Genomic DNA, 22,815 nt, shown 5'->3' on the forward strand with positions numbered 1-22,815 from the left:
CTAACTTGGTATCAGAGCCGGAGGTCTCGAGGTCGAGACCCGCGGAGCGTGGTGGGCTGTGATGTCCCCAGAGTGGGCCCCTAACGGAAGGTGACGTAGGTCTGTCCGTGCGGTTTGTCGCTACCACGTGCCCGGGGTCCTCGCCAGCGAGGCTATCTTGGGGTTGCCCCCTTAACGCAGGGAGGTGCCGTTTACTAACAGTCCGGGCTTTTGGTACAACAGTTACTAACTCTGTAATGACCCTCTCTATAAAGGCCACAGAAACCCTCAAACTGAACTTAGGAATTTTGTCAAACACTTGGCGTGTAACAGTAACAATATTCAGAAATATGGTAATTTCAGATTTGATACTTTCAGGATATAATCACAGAATTACAATATATATAAAGCCATTGAACTGTATTTCAATTACAATGCAATAAATTCTGAAATTATTTTATTACCGATTCTGGACTGATTATTACAATGACTGTATGACAGCAAATTTACCCAAAAATTGACATATATTTCAGAATGCAAGAACCTGGTTTGACGAACTATGGAAGAACACCACGTTTTGCTGCAGATCGTTGATGAAGACCTCCAACCGCACCCCCAAACTGTCCTTAATTTGCTGCTACTGCCCAAACTAGCAGGGCCGTACCAGGCCGTACCTGTACGGCTGCTGAAATAAAATAATATTAGGGTTTTGGTACCCCCAAATGCAAGGAAAATGGGCGCCTAGGGTTAGGTAGTAACCCTGTAAAACCATAAAAAATAACTCCAAGGGGTTGAGGAGATATGAGCAATTATGTGGTTTCGAACCCTGCTTTGCCAATTCTGAAAATGCACTTATTCCGTCTTCAAACTCTTGTCAAATGCTTCTCCAATGATAGGGCAAGTCTGAAATCCTTATTCCAACCAAAAACAAACCCTAACAACGAATTCTCAATAAGCTCCAATGAGATGGCTGAATACCAACTCCAATTATGCAACAATTCAGGTGATATTTCACACCCTCAAAGTCGCCAATCCAAGGGAGTGATTCGTTCCCAAAGATCGAATAATTTGCAGATCCAAAGTCCACAAATGTCTTCACAATGAAGAAGTAGAAGAGTTCTCCAATCCAAGCATGTCCAAATGAGAGGCCCAGCCCTCTATTTATTCACTTTTTCTAAGAAGCTGCTAGAACTTCTAGAAACATCCTTTATAAAATCTCATTATAATGCACTTTTTCTAGAACTTCTAGAAACATCCTTTATAAAATCTCATTGTAATGCACTTTTTATAATAAAGTAATTTTATAAAATAAAAAGTGCAACTCAACTTAAAATTATAACATGTAGGCCCCGATAACACATAATAATGAAATATAACCTCTTAACACTTCTTCAAGAGCAAAATATGACCATCTGATCCGCAAAATTGACTCTCTCTCCACACCATTTGCCTACGAGAGTCGAGGATAGGAAAATCCGGCACGCTATACGAGGTCAGCCAAAAATGGGGACATTACAATCCGCCCTTCCTGAAATTGCTTGTCCCCAAGCAATGGCTGAACAACAACCCAGTCAATCCACCTGGATCCCAAATGAAGTCATGAATTGTACTGTAGTCAACCAACGCAAGCTCCTGCAAAATCCTTTGCAAAATAACCAAGAGGAATCCATTAATGAATCGTGAACCACTGCTCAATTGAACTCTAACTCCATAACTGCCACAGTTAGGAACCCATGAAACATTAACTCTGAAAATATCAAAACCCAAGTAGAGAGGACAACTGAAACTATCAACATAGAAAATGTCATCAACACATCCCACTGGCCTACATAGAGCGCACAATCCATCTCTGCAATAATGGTGAACACTCCGAAATGAAACTGCACCAAGAGCAGAGAATCCACACACTGTACACCAACTGGAGTCAACATGTCTCTGCAGATCACCAGCCATGCTGGCATCACCATAACTCCCATGCCCCGTTGACGGCCAATAGGCATCACACAATAGATAGCAATCACTCAAACCAAATCTATTTGCCAACAACTCTTGAATACATGAATCAAAAGCAATCCGATGAATATACTCTGAAATATAATGCCAGTAAAAAGAACCAACCAACTCATCCTGCAAACATAATGCAACCAACTGTGACTGGTCATTAGCTAAGTGAGAAGATGGCATAGCCAAGGGATTGAAAACAAGAACTACGGCTGAATCATCAACAACAGCAGTATCACCCCCAATCTCCTGATCATGAACCATCCAGCTATCACTCGCCAAACCCAACACCACGTCATATGCCTCACAACTCTCTACCGGTGGAGTCAAACCATTCCAAAACTGATGACCAACACTAGAAACCAAAGTACATCTACGTATCATCATCTCATCAACATGGTCATCAAAGGTAAACTGATGAGTATACTTCACAGTGTAAGGCCAATAAAATGCACCAACCTCAGTCAGTGGCTCAGACTGCAATCCCGATGAAACTAATTGCAACTGATCACTAACCACGCCCGAACTCGCCGCTACCTCCGAAGACACCTCCAAAGGAGTAGTACTACTGATAGGAACCATGCCAACTACCGACTCCTCAGCATCAAACATGATCTCTGGTACAATATCACAAGTCTCCACGCCATCAGTAGTAGAGATCACCATCATGTCGAGCGGACTACAATGCTCAACTGCAACACCCAATTCAACCGAGCTTGACTCTAGTGGAAGGGAACAAGATATGCCACTACTAGTATCTAGGATGGATGCATTCCCATCTCCACTGTCTCTGGCAATCTCAACCGTGGACATCCTCGGATCACTAGACACCATAGTCTGGGACTGTATAGAAACTGGTAAAGACTGCAGTCGCCCTAACTCCATGGTTACCTCAGCCAAACAAGACTGTGACTCCTTGAAAGCCAACTGTGTTCTCTCAAGGATCTCAGAAGTCACCTCGAGCTGCCGAGTAAGCTCGCTCACCTCCTCTTCCTTGACTACTAATGCCTCGTATGCTGTACTGCCCCACTCTATAAGATGATCTCTGTCAGCTACCAACTACATATAATCCTGTCTCAAAATCCGGATAGCCTCCCATAAAGAGTGGATTTCTGTCAAAGAAAGATAACTACCTCCCTGCTCATCACTAGTAGGAGAACCCCATCCATAAACTGCTAACAATTGACAAGCAGCATCGAAATGCTCGCAAGCGATAGAAATGTCTCGCTTGCCAACTCTCAGCTGACTAGACACATGATTGTGCTGACTGGTCGAACTCCTATGCTCTATCCCTGGTACATTGTCCAAGGGAGTAACCTCAGAATAGCTATCATCTGTAATACTCAGATCCTGGGACTCTCCTGTAAACTCTATCATCTCTGAGAAATCATCAACATGTGATCTGACTGTAAAAGGAATCTGAGTCCCTGCTATACGCGCTAACTCCCGAACTGAGCTCACCTCAAGACAACGCTCGTCCACATGTCTCTCAGAATCTTGGAGAGTCAACTGAATACACACCAAGGAATTTAGAGTATCCTTCAGCTCATGAGAAAACCGGTCAACCTCCTCCTCCTTCTTCTTCAATGCATCTAAATAGACGCCTGCAAGATTAAGGAGATGATCGCAATCTGACAGTAGGTGTATGAAACTTACCTTCATTGCCTCCATGCCTTCCTTGATCTGCTGTAAGTCGTCACAAGAAGAACCTGTTGTGACTCCTTTCTGTTTCTCCTGTAGTTGAATCATCCAAATGTGATTCTCAATCAATCCACGCATCCTGTCATAATGAGATAAAGCCGCGACAATATCCTTGTCCCTTGTCTTCAGCTGGCTTGCCAAACCAAGTGAAGAGCTACTAGCCTCTATCTCATGTGAAGAAGCATCCAACTGTGCTTGATACTCATGTTCTGCAAAGTCCTGAATGCTCATTATCTGATCAACTGTACTATCCTCAAACATGACAGTATCCTCAACTGCTGTAACTTCATCCAGCCCAACTGTACTGGAATCACTATCTGTGTCAATCACACAATCTGGTGTACTTGTGATATCACCTTCTAATACTACTGGCTCAGCCTGCACAACATCTGTAACCCCTTCTACCTGTGAAGATGATGCAGATAAACCATTACCTGAAGATGTGCTAATGTCTCCCTGTATCGAATCAGTATGTCTGTTAAACTCCTCATACAAGTTTCTGCCTGTCATAGAGAAGGTACGATCCTTAGGCCTATCAAAATGTTCAATCAGTCTCTCCTTAAACTCCACATATGAGGTAATGTGTGCATGACCCATAGTAACCATACCATGATGCCACCATTTGTGTGCTAACCCATCCAGATGAATTGCTGCATACTTAATAGCTTCTTCCTCAGGCATAGGGTGCAATTGAAAGTATGTGTTAAGCTTTTGAACCCAAGCTCTTGCTGTAGACTTCCCCGAGCCATCATAATATGGTAATTGAAGTTTCCCTACTTTCTTCCGTAGCTCATAGCTCTAGTTCCTGTCATGTCCACGTGGCATATGCTTCATCCGCACATCCATATACTCCCTAAAGGTAATTGCAGCAGTAAAATCTGGACCTCCGGCTTCCCAGTCTCTCCTCAACTGGTCCTGTATATCAGTGATCTGGGGCTCAGGTACGGGCTGCTCTGGAGCTCTAGGAGGAAATGTGGGAATCATGGGCCTCGAACTCACTGTCCTAGCTTGCTGGGATGCATGACCAAAATTGTTTCCAACTTGTTCACCTCCATTATGTGTCCCATCCTGATTATTCCCATTCTGATTGTTACCATTTTGATTATTACCATTCTGATTATTTCCTCCACCTATGTTAGCGTTCAACCCCATTTGACGAGCCATCATCTGCATCATAAGCTCCAATCTCTGACTCTGTTCCTGTGTCCTCTGCTCTGCTGATCGCTGTCCCTGTGCTAAGGTGTTTAATAATTGTAAGAATCTTTCCTTTCCCTGATCTGGACCGGCCTTCATTTTGTCAAACATTTTTCTCTCTATCTGGCTGTTCCAAAATCCCTATAAGACCTCCACAGGATGGCAGGACTTATAGCTCTGATACCACTGTAATGACCCTCTCTATAAAGGCCACAAAAACCCTCAAACCGAACTTAGGAATTTTGTCAAACAGTTGGCATGTAACCGAATAAGGCTGCAATATTACTAATTGTTGTACAACGAAACCTCAATATATGATGGCAATAATGTATGAACAACAATTCCAGATTATAACACTGCCAATCTAAGAGATAGATGACAATATGAAACTCAAATATGAAGTCCAATGCAATTCTGATTTTATGACAGCAAATAGAACTGATTACAATGAGAGACTGTCACAACTATGCACTTCTAATACATCAAGATCTTGACAACGCAATGTTATGACATGAACAATAACCCAGTTCAGATTTGGAATGCAAATGACGAAACTTTTACAAATGACTGGAAATAACTATTTATGCAATGATAGTGCTGACTGTTCTAATCCATAACATGCAATATTTTGGCAATCAAAACTTCAGTTTGTGCACCTGAAATAGCTCCAATTTTGCCGGATATGAATGCTGAATTAATGCCACACGAAGACCTCACAATCTGCCCCAAACCGACTCACAAAATTGCTGCTGCTGCCCAACTGACAGGGCCGTACAGGTACGGCCTGGTATGGCTGCTAGATAAAAATATTGCAAAAATTTTTTGTTACTCCAAAAGCAATAAATCTGGGCGCCTAGGGTTGCTGAATAACCCCCTAAAATATGAAATTCATCCGTCAAGCCAATTAGGAGTTATGAGCAAAAACGTGGGTCCAAACCCTGAATTGGCAGTCTGAAAATAATGCACAACTGTGTCTTCAAACCCTGTTAATCAATCCACAAATGCTAGGGCACAACTGAAACCCTTATTCCAACCAAAGTAAACCCTTATAACTGAATCTCAATGAAGTCCAAATGAGATGGCTGAATTACCAACTCCTCAAATGCAACAATTCAGGTGATATTTCACACCCTCAAAGTCGCCAATCCAAGGGAGTGATTCGTTCCCAAAGATCAAATAATTTGCAGACCCAAGAGACTACAAATTTGCTCCACAATGGAAGAAGTAGAAGAAATCTCAAATCCAAGCATGTCCAAATGAGAGGCCCAGCCCTCTATTTATTCACTTTTTCTAAGAAGCTGCTAGAACTTCTAGAAACATCCTTTATAAAATCTCATTATAATGCACTTTTTCTAGAACTTCTAGAAACATCCTTTATAAAATCTCATTGTAATGCACTTTTTATAATAAAGTAATTTTATAAAATAAAAAGTGCAATTCAACTTAAAATTATAACATGTAGGCCCCGATAACACATAATAATGAAATATAACCTCTTAACACTTCTTCAAGAGCAAAATATGACCATCTGATCCGCAGAATTGACTCTCTCTCCACACCATTTGCCTACAAGAGTCGAGGATAGGCAAATCCGGCACGCTATACGAGGTCAGCAAAAAATGGGGACATTACATAAATAATTTGATTTCATAGTTTCAAGAGTTGTTTTGACTACCTGCGAATCAGCAACAAGCCAATCTCCTTCCACTCCCTTTTGAGCCTTCCTATAGAGATCCTCAACCATCCTGTGAGTGCTGTCATAATGTACCAAAGATGGCACAACCATGTCTTCAGTAACCTTCAACTAGTTCTTTAAGACACGTACCTCATTATTGTCATGTTGATGCAACTTATCTTCTTGTAGTGTCGTCTTGGACTATTTATGGAAGTTAATATCATGCATAAAAGAAACATATGGTTCATCATACAAGGACTCCAACATGCCATTACTTTCAGTAAAAACAGCCTCATCAATGTGTTTGTCAAAGCTAACCTCCAAATCACCAATGTAGAAACTTGTATGTTCCTTATCCACATTTGAAATTATCTTATCTACATTTTTCCCTGCACTGGTCTGAATTTCTTTTGCCTCCTCTTCTTTATTACAATTCCCACAAACATGATCGGGTGTACTAGTATCCTCACATGTCAAGCAAAACTGTTCTTGCCTCCTAGGGATTCCTTTAACTTGTAAATCCTTCAAGTTCTTCACTATCAGCTGCAAAACTTTCTTCAACACCACATCATTGTAGGCTATTGTAGGAGATGTTATTCTCATAATCTCATTGAGACAAGAAGAAACCAAGTTAACCCTTTTATTTGGATGCTCCATAAACTTGAGCTGGACCAAGGTCACCATTCAGGGTTGTAAAGCCCAATTTAAGAGTCTACAATCTGCTTGCTCTACATTGGTCAAATAAGTTTCTATCTCTTCCAATTTGGATAGAACATCATTTGAAGATTCCATTTGTTCTAACTGCCACCCAACTATGGATAGCCTACCCAATTGCTTTTCCTTCTACAAGTTTCTTAGGTGTTCACCATTAAAGCTGTCATTAAAATCTTTTGAAAATACTTTGTGTTTCAGATTTTCCATTGTCTTAATTTGCTTCCTTCAAACTGAATTTGAATGCACTAAAGATTACAATTGATATGTGCTAAGAAACTAACTGCTAAGAAACTAAACATTATGTCCGCTACAAACTATTTACCCGTCGGCTACAAAATACAAAACACCGACGACAATCATTCCGTCGGCTACAGAAACACCGCCGGTACCATCCAGTCGGCTGACAACTCTCCGAAACAGCTTACGAAAAATAAATCTGATTATTTCCTCTTCACATGTCTCAAAGATTGAAATAGCATTTTGTACAATGCAACCAAGGGAATGCAAAGTTGTTGGCAGATTTTGAGAGTCTTCTAGCGAAGCCACCAGTTTCTCATACAAACATAATAATATTTCCTGACTAGACTCAGCAAATAATGCTGAAATCGTAGATATGGCATATTTTTGCTTGCTTACAGTTCCCTTCAACACAAATTTTCTTCCGTATTACACCAATATATCTGTCCCCAGTATGATTGCTCCCTCCCAACTACGATTCTGATGTTAAGTTTAAAGATGAATTCTGTAGATATCGTTGTACATCCATTTGCTTTCCTCCTTGCAACCTAATCCTTGCCTTTTAGAAGATTCTTGTGGTGCTTGACAAATTTGTGGTCTTCCAGTCTGAAAAACATGACACAATATTTCTTTTCGAACCAATATGTTTAATCCATCATAGTGAGCTTGTGTAGTACGATCATCATAATTGTTAATGCCAAAATGTCACACATCTCCCTCTACTGTTGACGGTCACTCAGAATCTCCTACTTTGACAAAAGTATTCCACCCGTAAACAGTTTTACTGGATTGCAGACACTTGTTTCGTTGCTTGATTACCCAATAATAGTTGGCATTTCAAATTCTTCATGGTGGTTACTTCTGCTCCAAAAGTTCCAACATAATGGAATATGAGCACTTCAACAAACACCTTTGTTGTTACAACACTCCAACACCCAATCGATCGTTCTTGTTCGATTATAAAGAAATATTAAAAATCTTTTTCCTTGCATAATGTAAAAGTGTCACTTCATTATTTTGATTGCTCAAATATAAGTGTTGGCCACGTAATCTTGTTTCCATTAAAAGAATAGGTTTGACAACTCACGTAACTGCTAACGATACTGTCTGTAGCTCTATCGAGTCAGGGAGTTGTAACTCCCATCGTCTACACTAGAAACGACTCCTCTGTTATACTCCTTACATTATGATACTCACACTTGCGTTTCAACTTCTTTTGCTGATGACAATGGTGCCCCTGTAGCTTCCACTTTAGATATGCTCTATGTATACACCCTAATTTCACAACTATAATTGGTCCACAAATATTCAAGTAGTAAAACACTTAACTGTGATGGTTGACTGCAAATGTGTGAACCAATTTGCTGTACTAGGAACTCCTAGAAATATTGTCACAGATACAATTCAACACTGCTTCCTTGAATTTGTGATTTCTGGAATGGTGCTTCTACCATGAAGAATGTCGGATTTCACAAAAAATGAAATGATTTATTGTTGCACTATAGCTCGTGTTTGGGGTATATCTACACACCTGATGCACCAAAACAAAGCTCCCGATACTATCCTTATAGCTATATAATAATGAGGCCAACATATCATAGGCCTTGCGATTGAGTGTTTGTTTCTTTCATGGTTACTTTCCCACTGCTGGATGAAGCCGTGAAGGAGCAGATGTCAATAGGTGTTTAGTTGACCTGTTTAGTACTGACTAAGACTCTTGAACAACCTTTTTGTTGTCTCTACTTCTTGTGTCTATTGTTGGGATCAATCTACAAGTTGGTTTGCCCGCACTCTACCCATCTACAGCCTCACATACGACAGTACTTGTACACCGCTATCATTTCCTTTCTATACTGGTTAGAGCTCCACAGATGTAGCTCTGGGTATTAGAGTAGTGTTATGCCCTGTTGTTATTGTTGCCCAGTGTTTCCCATAGTATAGAGGCCTATGTAACTAGCCTCGTTTTAATCCAACCACTATAAAATAGCTTACATGTGATTCCAATATATATTTGCACCCAATTTAACATTGCAAATAAAATCTTCTCATTGGAAAACGCTGAAGCTGAACAATTCCCACAAATATTTGCCAAACTTTTGAGGATGATTTAAGCGTCAAAACATGAACCTCAAAAGGGTGCCTAACTTCTTGGTTTTGGTTTGTAATGGCATTCCAGAATAAGGAGACATACCGACATAATTGTATGATCAAAACTCAATCTCATAAATTCAATAAATTTCCTCTCAGCATAAAATGTTTCTTGGTAAACCCTTTTATAAATCTGGCTTTGTTATAACTTACAAGCTGGCAGGATAATAGGCTCTGATACCACTGAAATATCCCCAATACATATTTACTTGTTTCTTTCTCAAAATAATATTCAGAACTTAACCATATGAAGATGCATTACAAAACCAACAATAAACACTAGTAAATTCTCATAAAGTCTCTTAAAAATATGTTATTGCATTATACCTCAACAATACAATAACTAGCATGCAAAATCCAATCTTAAACACAATTTTACAGCCAGATTGGAACACTAAGGAGAGAACCTATAAGCACACACGAGACACTTGATGTGACGTCTCCACGGACAATGGGTTTGCGTCCACTGTCTACCAGCACGAGGGGCTACATCCTCACACTGGCTGAAAGTTGAAGCTTTCTGAATAACTCTCACAAGCGAGAAACTTAAATCTGAATCAGAAACCAAGCATGTCTGAATGAATGAGCCTCTTTCCTTTTTATCCTCACAGTTGTGACTCTTCGGCTCCCTTGTCTTTTCGTCTTATCCCTCTTTGTCACTTTTAGCCCACTTCATAATATTAAATTGACCTTTTATAAATTTAATTCACACTCTCATAGTCAATTTTAACATTATATGAATATGTCTTTAAATTTTCTAATGTCCCAAAAGGGGACATTAAACCATGGTTGCAAATTTGAGATTGTTTATGTAGATCTGAATCTGAATGATAACCGAATATTTTTCTCTATCAGTTAAGCTCTGATACCATGTAAAAGTAATAGAATCTCTAATAGAATTACAAAAATTCAGACTAGTGATGCTTTCTAGTAGATTTTTGATATACAGTATGATTGTATATATGATAGACTTAGAGTCAAAATCCGTTTAAAAGTTCTTTATTAATACTGAATTATATCTTCAGAAAATATGTATATATTTATATTGTAGACTGTAATATATCTCCAATCGCTGAAGTACTAACCATGTTATGGTTTCGATGATGTTCATGGCAGCAATGGCTCAATATTAATATGGAAGGTAGAGACATGTCCATGGAGGGACATGACTCTACGTGGTATACATACCACGTAGGCTCATGTCCCTACATGGACATGACCTTTAGTCAAACGTCAATTAGATTACAAGAGCGATAACAAAACTTGTCATCGGTGCCTAATCAATCCTCATCGACTAAAAAGGATAATTACCAATATTAAGAGATGAGCCCGGTGATATGAAAGGGTAGATATATATTATATTGAATTTAGATTAGTATTAAATCATCCTCTATATATATATGTAATGTGAATATACGTAGGATTATCCAAATGCTTGAATTTGACTGAAGCTGTAATTTCACAGGGACTTGTGTAATCAGCTAGTGCTTTATTTATCGCTGCCAACATTTCCTTCCAATATGGTGATCTCACCAAGTTAAAAGGAAGACCATTGGCATAGAGACAATGTGCAATGGCTTGATCAGCAAGCTCTATTGCCTCCATTTTAAATGCGATGTCTAATGGACCCCTTTTGTGGGCAATTGTTTGTACTTCTTTCTCTTCCGTTCCCTGTATAGGCACTTGCAAGAATGTGTGTTTGGAGGATGCAATTGGTTCTTTGGGTGATTGCATTGTTTTCTTTGAGGATGGAAGTTGATAAAAACTTTGTTTTGATCTTTTTATCAATTTATCAGCAGCTTCTTGTTCTTTTACAAATGAAGCTATTTGTGCATTAGACAACCCCTTCCAATAGGGCCCATAAAATGAAGTTTGAACCATTAATATGAGCTATTGAATGATTTGCCTTTGTTACTTTGCCAATAATTACACTTCGAAATGTATGAGCCACTTTCAGAAACTTGTGGGATTATTGTGGTATATCTCCATAAAGAAGATCCTACATTAATTTTAAAACTATTAGCTCCTTGCCTTCCCACTAAACTTTGACTACTAGTGGCGGCCATTCTTGCATAGTACAATCTAATTTCTTTTTGTGCCTATAATAAGAAATTAAATAAATTAAAATTAGAAAGTAACTATGAACATCAAGCATACAAGTGCAAAAGAATGATACAAAACTACTAAAATAGATAGCTAAACTTGTTTCTTTTTTTTTTCTTTTAAAAAAATGCAAAAAACTTGAAATATTTCTTCACAAACTTGAAAAAATTCATCCAATTCTCAAAAAATTTCATTTAATAACTCAAGAATGGGATCAAATCCTTATCTTAGATGCTTAAAACTCCTTTGTGGAAGCTATCTCTCGCCCTATGAACAATCTTCTTTGAAAATAATCACCTTGTTTTCGAAATGCCAAAATGGTGACCAAATGAGAAGAGTCTAGCTGCAAACAAAATGAGATGATGAGTGGTTGTATGGCCTTGTTTAAGGTTTAGGAGCAAAAAATAGGCTGAATTTTTTTTTCTTGCATGTGCTAAATGAATGTTTACATGGCAAAAAACAAAAAAATACTTTTTGCCGCACCTAGGCTCATAGAGGCTTCTGGAGGTGCCTGAATGCCTATGGAAGCCATCCAAAAGTGCCTTCCAGGCATCTTGAGGCGAGTGGAAGCGATTGATAGGTTTCCACTTGCCTTCAGATGCCTAGGAGGTGCTTTCCAGTGGCTTCCACCCACCTTTGCCTTGGTATCCGCCTCTGCATCCTAGGCCAAGAAGCTCACAGGTGGCTTTCACTTGCCTCTACCTTGAAATCCAACTCCGCATCCTAGGCCAAGAAGCTCACAGGTGGCTTCCACCCGCCTTTGCCTTGGAATCCGCCTCTGCATCCTAGGCAACGAAGCTCACATTGGCATCTAAGGAATATGGTGTTGCTTGGTTATTGTTCCTTTGATTTCTCCAAGCTGAATCCAAGGATTCTCACATCCTAGAAGAACATGGTGTGAGTGCAAGTAGTTTGATATTAGTGTGTACAATAACACTATGGTGATATTTTCTTCATTTTATAAAATTAGCATCATATGGGCTATGTTGAAAGAATAGTTCACAAAGTGTGAAGGCAATGGATTTTTTCTTTGGAAGTATCCTAGCAACTAACTACTCTAAATAAATCATTTGTTAAGGCCAACTGCCAAACTACATGTTTGTGCAATTAAATTTTTTACTCTTTTACCCTTTACAAAAGATCAGTACTACCAAGTAATAGGATAAAATCTCTAGACATCAATGTAAGATTTATTGGCCTTAGAAGAACTTTATTTAGCCACTGCAAGAATATTTTAACTTTTCTTGAGGAAAATTGAACCGAAACAATATTTCCTTTCTTGTATGCGAGCTTCATATTGCCTTTTTAGATCTTATTGGAGGATTTTGCATTATCTTGGTATAAGAGGTAAAGAGGTAGCAGGAAAAAGTTAAAAAGTGATAGGATTTGTTTTTTATTCTCTTTTTTTCCGCAAACGTATTTAAATTTGCAAGTCTTGAAAGCCTTAGTTTTTATTGCATTCTTGAATTCTGGAATTTCAAAAATGGAATCAAATTATATTCAACATGGCATCTAATATCGTAGCCATATACTTGGGAATTCAAATGGAATCATTTGTAATCAGTGTGGCACCATATAAATAGGGATAACATATTGATAGGGATTATTGACTTGGGAACAAAACTAGTCAGACTTCTAGATTTCTTTAGTCAATTTTTATGGTAATGCTTTTTTTTCCTTGTCACTGTATTTTCTTTTATGTCATTACTTCATAATCACCAGATCAGTGATGCACAAAATATAAATAGATTGCAGTATGAATATACTATATTTGTAATAAGTCACATTTCTTTTAAAAATTTCTGCATCAGAAATGATTGAGCGGTGAGAAATGGGGATGCTTATTATGAAGATTTTCTTTATAAGATTATAGCTGGCCCAAAGGCCATGGAGTACAAGTAATCTAGTCATTGTGCATGACTGTTATAGTGAATTTGTTTGATACTTTAGGTTAGAAAATCAAAATACCCTTCTCCTTTTGAAAACATACAGATGTAGCGTGTCTTGCATGCCAATATTTGTTGCTTGTAATTCCATGCTTGTTGTGACAAAATCTGAGAGTGAGCCTTTCAGACTTACTATGATTTATCACAATATAGTTCATTTTATATTTTCTTTTTGATGATTGATAATCTCTATGAATGTGCAGAATATTTCAAGAAGTTACAGATTTAGAACGTGAGATCATGGAACTGAAAATGCATATATCTCAACAAGGGATTCTTGTACGGGATATGAAGGATAGCATTTCTCTTGAGTCATTATCAAGTAATTCATGGACTGATATGTCTTCAGGGTCTGTGTGTGTTGACCATGAACCTTCAAGTGAAATAGAGCACCACATCTACCATCTTTCAGATATTTTAGGTGTTCTTTTGTCTGAACACAAAGAAGTGGAAGCTTTGTCTGTCTTAGAAGCAGAGGAGAGATATTTTCTAGAAGCTCAGAAAGAAGAAAACATTTCATCTTCACTGCTAGCATTATATCATTCTGTTCTTTCTAAGTGGAAGGGCAGGCTTGCAGAACAGTTTGTTCAAATTGTTAAGCAACCTAGGATTCGTAGTATTGAATTACACAAGGTATTGTCTGGCCTTTGTAGACTTGGAGATGGTCCTCATGCACACACTCTATTGCTCAACTCCTATCACTTGCGCCTTAAGAACAAGATTCAGAATCTGTTACCTTCTTGTGGAATTTACTCTGCAAATTATATGACAACCCTGACACGAGTTGTATTTTCCACCATTTCATTAGCTGCTAAACATTCTGTGGAAATATTCGGTGAAGCATCTGCATACACATCAGAGCTTGTTTTGTGGGCACATAAGGAAACAGATAATTTTGTCCAGTTAATTATGAAACATGTCTTATCCTTCAAGGAGCGAGCAGGTGGGCTTCAATCTTCTGTTGCATGGGTGCAAGTGGCAGTAGGACATTGTAACTTGCTGGAAGGTCAAGGAATAGCATTGTGTCCTTATCTTATAAAGCTCATAAAACCATTTATGGAAGAAGTTTTAGCTGGATACATAAAACGAATTGAGATAAATGTTAGCATTGCTGCTGCAAATGACAATTGGTCGGTTACTACTTCACAGTTCGTAAATCATTTTGTGGACAAGCATTCTAACTTGTCAAATATGGTTGGTAACTTGACAAGCCACTGTGTGTTGACCAGCAGTGCACACAAATTTATTTCTATGGTCCAGGTGCATACTTGTTACTCCTTTTATGCTCTCGTCTACAATTTGGAAATAGTTAAAGTCCTAGGAAACAACATAAAAAATGATATTAGTTATCAAGGTGTTTTACTTGAAATGACAGTTAGCGAATTTAAGAAAAATGAAGAATATCAAGCATTCACTAGAAAGCTTGAATCATATAGTTTCTCTGTTTCAAAAGGACATTTATTCTTTAATGCTTCTTAATATCCTTGTCTGATTTTAATACCCTTTGTTCTATCTTCTCTTTTTATATTTTAAACAATTGATTGCAAACACCAGACGTACTCTCTTTTCTTGCTCGGCGAGTTTTCATAAGTTTAACTCTTACATTTTAATAGACACAATAAAACATGGGTAAAAATGTTGATGCTTAAAATACATTTTTTACATGTTTTTTTCTGTAAAAGCATGTATTTTCTCTTTTGAGATGTCAATTTTTAATTTAAAACATTTTCTAATTGAATTTTACCTAAAAACTAAAAAAAATCTTGCAAAGATTTTAGTTTATTAGTGCTTTCTAAGTTACTGAGTTTCTGTTGAGTATTTGCCAAGCTGAAAATTTTGGTCTTGCCTGGTACTCTCTGAGTCTGGGTTTCTGCGCTATGTTTTAAAGATTACTGCTTTTTTAATAATAACTTTAAGAATTTTTTTTTATTGTTTTGTAAAAATAATAGGGATAAAAAGTAAATCATTTGCAATAGAATACAGTACTGAGAATCAAAATTCTCATTGAGCAAAATAATTCGTCAACTTTAGTGACATTGAACACAAAAGCCCCTAAACTTTTTGGTCCCCTATAGATGATTTTGTATCCCTGGGTCTGATGCAGAGAGACTCCTATGCTACCTTCCTTGAGGGATTCTTCAATTCAAGGAATTTCAACACAAGAGTCAATCTATTAATTTGACATACTTTTGCACAAGTACACACCCATGGTCAGTTTAATCACACCTTCAATAGGTCTTGATTAAATTTCCAAAACAAGTTCAAAACAACAATATGCCACTTGCTCCTTCGGTGACTCTAACTTGGCTATTTGGGTGCACGCCCTCAAATCACATTCAACTATGCATGAGGCCTTGTAAACTTGGGAAATGTGTTAAATACTCCAACAAGACATGTTCCAACCATTTATTTAGATTTCCCAACTCAATAGACCATACCTGCCTCTTTAAGGGTCCTCTTTCGTAGTAGCCCTCTCAACCCTATTTTTCCCACATAACTTCCAATTTTTCCAAAGAACTTAACAAACAAATGGGCATTCCAGATACCCTTTTGGGACTTTTTTCCAACCCTAAAGTGCTAATTCCTAACTCACAACACAACCACCCAATTACTGACAAGTTGTAGAGGCCTAATAGGCCTAATTAGCCCTAATTTGTGAAGATGGAGATGGAAGATGGCGGATGGAAGTTGGTAGGTAGAAGATGGGAGTTGCAAGATGGAAGAGGGTAGATGGAAGTTGGTGGATGGAAGTTGGTGAATGGAAGATGGCAGATGGAGGTGGGAGATGGAAGATGGCGGATGGAAGTTGGGAGATGGAAGATGATGGATGGAAGTTGGGAGATGGGAGACAATGGATGGAAGTTGGCAGATGGAAGATGGAAGTTGGAAGTAAGATTGGAGAAGGAAGATGGAGGGAGGAGTACAGAGAGAGGTGGATGGAGGGAGGAGTACGGAGAGAGGTCGATGGAGGGAAGAGTACATAGGGTATAGTGTAGAAATTGGAAAGAGAATACAAACTCATATACAAATAATATTAGAACACAACTCCATCAAATAAATGCCAAGCATGAATAGATATTGAATACCGATATTCTCCAAATAGTCACAGACAAAGATGGTGCTCCGACTTGTGAGATCCGAGCAAAGTATTACAAGCAACGGAATAGGGTGAGGGTTGAATCTCATCGAAACTGAAAAGCCAACAAGGGAAGATCTTTCACTTTTGAAATGGTGAACAATAGAGAACTTCCATAAGAATTCACAGTACAAAGAAAATAATCCAAATTGCATACCAAATACTACCTACATGCGGTGCTTAAATACCCTTCGGAGAAATTTCTCAAGGATTTACAAATATAGCCGACGGCCACACCTATGGAAACAATAAAATAAAAAATGGATCCAAGATATACTAAATCAATCGACCCATAAACAAAGGTTTGATTAATTATTTATTTTATGATGGGAACATTACAGGGCATATCAAAACCAACACTTGGGACATTTAGAGGACTCCATAAACATCCTAATTCCATGGTTTCAGCTTCCCACTCTGTATACTTTACAAGTTATGGGTGTTCATAACTCTGTGCACATTCAAACCTTATAGAGAATACCTCACTAGGGCATCAATTTTGTCCTATCTCCCTGTAGGTACACAAGAATAACCTTCTTAATCTTAATATACACTAACATAGCTTGGAATTCTCAAAAGACCATTAAAAACTAACAGTGGAAGCTCTAGTTATTGATAATTCTTTGTGAAAACCTAGCTAAGAATGCAAAACCAAGCTTGTTGAAACAAAATCTCAATTTTCTCTTAATTCCTAGCACATAGAAACTTCAAATGTGATGCATTTGAAAGCTAATTCAATCCTCTTCTTGTTCTAATTCGTCTTACGCTCTAACACGTTCGTGCATGCACATGCAAGTCTTTGTAACAACCAATTTTTATATAAAACTACACTTTTCCTTTATCAAATCAGCTCCATACATCAAAATTCATACACACTATCTCCTCTCTGACTCCAATCGATCTTTATGACATTATAAACATCTGACCTTTTAGTTTCCACTAGTTGTCCAATCGATATGACTCTTGGAATTCCATGTTGCAACATTTGCAAGAAGAGTTGTCTAAATGACAACATTTTGGAATCAATAGATGAGATCCATTTACAACTTTCCTGGGAGCCTCCAAAAGACTTAACATCTAAAACAACCCAAAATGACACCTAATGTCCATCTTTGGTTGTTTACACATGTTGGCTTATAAACATGCCGAAATGGAGTTGCCAATTACAATTTGGACTCATTGCTCAAACAACTAAACAAAACAAACAAAATGACCTTAATGTACTTCTTGGTTCCACTTAAGGTCCTAGGTGACCTTATCCTTTTCTTTGGCTTCAATGGGCGTCCCTGCACCATAATTCTGCAACTTTTTGCAAGAAAAGTTGTCAAACCGACAAAGTTTTGGATTCGATAGATGAGGTCCATTTCCAATTTGCCTAGGACCCTCAAAAAGATTCAACAACATTGTAAACAACTGAAAATGACACCTAATGAAAGATCCCTGATGGATCTCTGCCGCTAATCTGCTGTAGCTTTATTATATTTTCTCTTTTTAGTTTTCTTTTTCCTATTTATTAAAGTTTTCTTGCAAAACTAGACAGAAATGCAGAAGAGTTGGTTTGTTTTTGCGTTTTTGATGATTATTCAACATAGAAATGAGAAGGAGCAAATGATATGAAAAGAGTTTGAAAATAAATAACAATATGCAGCAAAATTAGAATTGATACAAATCGTACCAGGCAGATCTCTGAATTATAGAGCCAAATAAAGGATCCAGTACATTTTCCCTAACAATGACGCCAAACTGGCTGATGGAAAGGACTGTGAACATGCAAACGTCTGCTGCTGATTATCCGACTCTATATTTCAAAGTGCTGCAAATGGCGGCTACTATTGCAAGGCTCACTTTCCCATGTACCAATAATCGTGCCCAACTAAACAATACTGCAGACCGAAGTTCAAATGGTGTCCTCCTTCCCTGATAACAGCTGATACCACTGAAAATTCCAAGACCAAATACTGCTGAGGGTTACGTCCTAGCCAGTAAATACCCAATGTTGCTGAGGGTTACGTCCCAGCCAACAATTACTCTGGGGTTTGCATCCCAGAATGCAAATCGCTCAAGCAGAGCAAATCTGAAAAGAAGTGTTTGAAAAATATGCATAATGATGAGAAATGGCGCCCATCTCCTTATAACCCCTTGCAAAGCAATTCGAACCCTAAAGTGACCCCCAATTGGCATTGGCTATAAAAATGAATTAAATCTTATTTTAAAGTGACCATGTCACTAGAAAATGATCTTTTCCACCATAGTAATAAATCCGCTCACCGAATTGCCCTGAGACCAAAGAGGAAGATTTAGAGAATTTCAAGACCTTTCCAACGAGCTATCATAACATGGGATACACATCTAGATGAGGCCAAAATTCCCTTATTACTCCAAAATGGCTATTAACTTAGCCTTATTTAAATATTAAACGCTAACTTAGGAAATATTAAAAATATAACCCAAATAGCCACAAACTGCCCAACTGACATCACAAATCATAAAATCATCCTGTCACCTGTCTGTGACTGAAGTCGAAAATCAAGGATCCACTGGCAGTCTCATCCCTAAAATCTAGGGATGCTCCTAAAATTTAGGAAACAAGCCCTATCCCTCTGAAACTGAACCCAAAGGGTCATCTCATGGAAACCCAGCCCTGGGCATGATCATACCTCCTAAAAAGTAGGAATGAACCCCATAAATGTAGGAACTGCCTCCTAAAAACAAGGAACGTCACCCAACTGATCAATACCCACCAGAAAACCAAGTCCCCAACACTGAATAACCATACTGGGTCTCTATCCAACCCTGTCAGCCTACAAGACCCCATAATAAGCTGACTCACATGTCTCTGTTAGACTGAGCTAGAGTGGGGACATGACACCTAATGTCCATCTTTGGTCATTTTCTCTTGTTGGCTTATAGACATGCCAAAATGGAAATGCCAATTACGATTGGGATTTATTGCTCAAACAACTAAAGAAAACAAACAAAATGACTTTAGTGTACTTGGTTTCACTTAAGGTCCTAGGTGACCTTATCCTTTGTTTTGGCTTTAGTGTGTGCCCTTGCACCAGGTTCTATATTCATTGTTTTGTAATATGACGTAGTGGTTCACCATATTGATATGCCTATAAATACTCACATGTGGATTAGAGTTAAGTACCAAGTATGAAATATCGTATTGTATTGTGAATGGTTGGGTTAATGTAGCGAGTGCTATTTTTCTTGTGCTTTCTTACTAAAAACAAAGCCTAAGGTAATTTTTCTTGTTATGTTGTGTTTCATTATTTCATTGTACTTATTTAAGGTTTTGTTAGCATTGTGTTGGCTGAATACTTCGCAAGTAACTTAACAACCACTTGCAAAATGAATATTTTAGACAAGAGTACTTAAGATAAATCTTTCCTCTCAACAACAAGGGAGGGGGCCTTCTTATCCCTATTCTATTCAGCAAGTACTAAACTACAACTTAAAATTTGGGTGAGACAATATATCAATTCCTCTTTTTCCAGGATCGTTATGCAGCCATAATAAATTCCTTACACAAAATATTTCACTAAAAGCACCTACTGTTGTAGTAATACTAATAGTTTTCTAATAGACATAAGAGCAATTAGAAGCATATGAGTTCTATTCTACCAAGAGAGTTACAAAGCCCAAAATCTTTCCACGCTGATCCGCAATCCCCAACTCTTTTGGTGCACTCTTTTCCCTCATAATTCCCCTCCATCTTCCACCCTCGACTTCTGCTCCCTTACCTTACACACCATGGCTCTTTATGACATTCCTAGGCAGCCTTCCATTCATCCCTCTTTGCCTCCTTATGTATGCCTTTTCACCCCTTCCCATATTTATGAGGCAATCAAATCCATGAAGTGTAGTAGAGCTGCTAATGAAGAGGGTTTCCAGGCTGAACTTTTGAAGTTTGGTGCCTCAGTTCTGGGCCTCTATCTCTCTATTCTTTTTAATAGAGTGATTCACACTGGGTTTTTGACTTCCAGGTCTAGGAATCTGATTTATCCCATTCAGAAGATCGACCTTGTCTTGGATCTGGGGAACTACAGAATCATCATGATTGGGCACACTTTTGCCAAACCATATGTGACAACTCTTACTGCTATGCTATCTGCGGAGCTCGACAGAAATGGTTGTAGGGCTAGAGGGCAGGCCAGTTTTTGGGCGGATTATCAGACTATAGATCACATCTTCACACTACAGACTATTATTGAGGAGGCCAGACACAGATAGGAGAAGGTTTATTGTTGCTTTGTTGATTTCCTGCAAAGCTTTTGATTCAGTTCCTAGGGTGGCTCTGTTTGAGAGACTTAGGGAGATTGGCATTTCTGAGATGCTATGTGTCGCTATTTTGAGATTATATGAGACTGTGGTTGGCAAATTCTAGATTCCTGAGGGCTTCTCGGATTCGATCCATAGTACCATTGGGGTTAAGCAGGGCTGTCCTCTCTCTTCTACTTTATTTGGGTTATATATCGATGAGCTTGAGGACTTCCTCTTGAAGTCTTCGCTCTTGGGAGATGGTTGTTATCTTCATCAGGTTCTGATCTCCATCCTTTTGCAGATGATGTGGTTCTTCTTGCTTCCTCTTCTGATAGGTAACAGCGACTTCTTGATGGCTTAGCTTTATTTAGTGTTGAGCGACAACTTGTGGTTAACTTGGGTAAGACTCAGGTCATGGTCTTCAATGGCTTAAAGACTTCTCATCTTCACTTCATTTTTCAGGGCCAGGAGATTGAGATCACTTCATCCTACACATATCTGGGGGTTATGTTTTCTGGTCTGCGGTTCAGTATGAGACCGGCTATTTAGCCCAGAGTTAATAAGGGTATGGGTTCTCTTGCTTTGCTCGAGAAACAGTGTTTCAGGCATCACTTCTAGGATACCCCATCTAAGCTATCTCTCTTAGATGCTCTTGTCCGGCCAACTGTTCTTTATGGATCTGTGGTCTGGGGCCTTTCTTTTCTTAGCAACTGATTGGGCCTTGATTGAGAGGGTTTAGACTTTGTTATTGAGGCGCATCATTAGATGTCATAGGTTCACTCCTCACAATATCATTTTTGCTGAGTTTGGTGCTCATCCTTTTAGACTCGCGGCCTTTTTTTATTTGGTTTGGCTCCTGTTACTTAATTTTAACACATGTTAAAATTAAGTTCTGAAAGTTTTAAAATTTTAATTTGCTGAAAGCACTTTTCATTTGATATTTGCAAATGAATATAAATGTCCTTGTATCATTCATTTCTCGAATATACAATTGATATTTTACAAAAGATGAAATGAATTAAAATGCTGAAAATGAAACATCTCACACAAGCCATGAGTCTAACTACTACTTTTATACATATCGAGAATGAAAGAAAAGTATAACATATGAGAGAATAGTCAGGGCTAACTAGTCATTGCCTTTTCAAGCCTTTGATTGGTTAAAGTGTTCTTTGTTGCCGCTCCTGGTCTAGCCCTCAATCTGGTAGCTCTTGGTTTTCGTTCTCTTGCATAAGAAAGAGTGGGGTTAGATCTTTAAAGATCTAAGCAATGACTGATTATCTACAACTATGTACTCGCACATGTTATATTTCTCTTATTTTGAATACATACAAACAGTAAGTGTCTTCTAAGTGCTCAAATACAAAAAACAGAAAGTATAATGTTAAAGGGACATATTAACTCTGATACAAAACCTTTTGTTATAATCAAAGACAAGCATATTGATTTCATAGGAAATAGATGCAAATCTTGAAAAAGTAGTTTATGAGTGTCACGAGCCCGTGCTTGAACCTCATGAAATACCATTTCAAGAAGAGAATGAGTTGTTGGAAGAACAAAGCACTAAGGCAAAGAGCAAGAAAATGTCAGTGGTAGAAGAGAAACAATAAAGAGATATGAAATTTAGTGCTTGATCAGCTTAATGAAGCAAGGAACAAAATGTCTAGTCAAGTTTCATCTACAAGGTTCATAGCAGAAGATGGGTATCTTAGAAA

The 22,815-nt window shown here is 38.3% G+C and overlaps 1 protein-coding gene across 2 annotated transcripts in view; it reads left to right on the forward strand.

The window, feature by feature from the left end:
• Positions 1-22,815, forward strand: part of LOC149529173 (exocyst complex component EXO84B-like) — a 138,271-nt gene that overhangs the window by 68,018 nt on the left and 47,438 nt on the right. For both annotated transcript variants that reach the window (XM_089811115.1, XM_089811116.1), the window contains exon 3: positions 13,902-14,958. In XM_089811115.1, the coding sequence (XP_089667241.1) occupies positions 13,902-14,958 (1,057 nt within the window). The remainder of the gene's footprint in view (positions 1-13,901; positions 14,959-22,815) is intronic.

The sequence above is a fragment of the Cupressus sempervirens genome, chromosome 11 (genome assembly GCF_028749045.1).
Source record: "Cupressus sempervirens isolate cs-2001-9-10 chromosome 11, ASM2874904v1, whole genome shotgun sequence".
Taxonomy (NCBI): domain Eukaryota; kingdom Viridiplantae; phylum Streptophyta; class Pinopsida; order Cupressales; family Cupressaceae; genus Cupressus; species Cupressus sempervirens.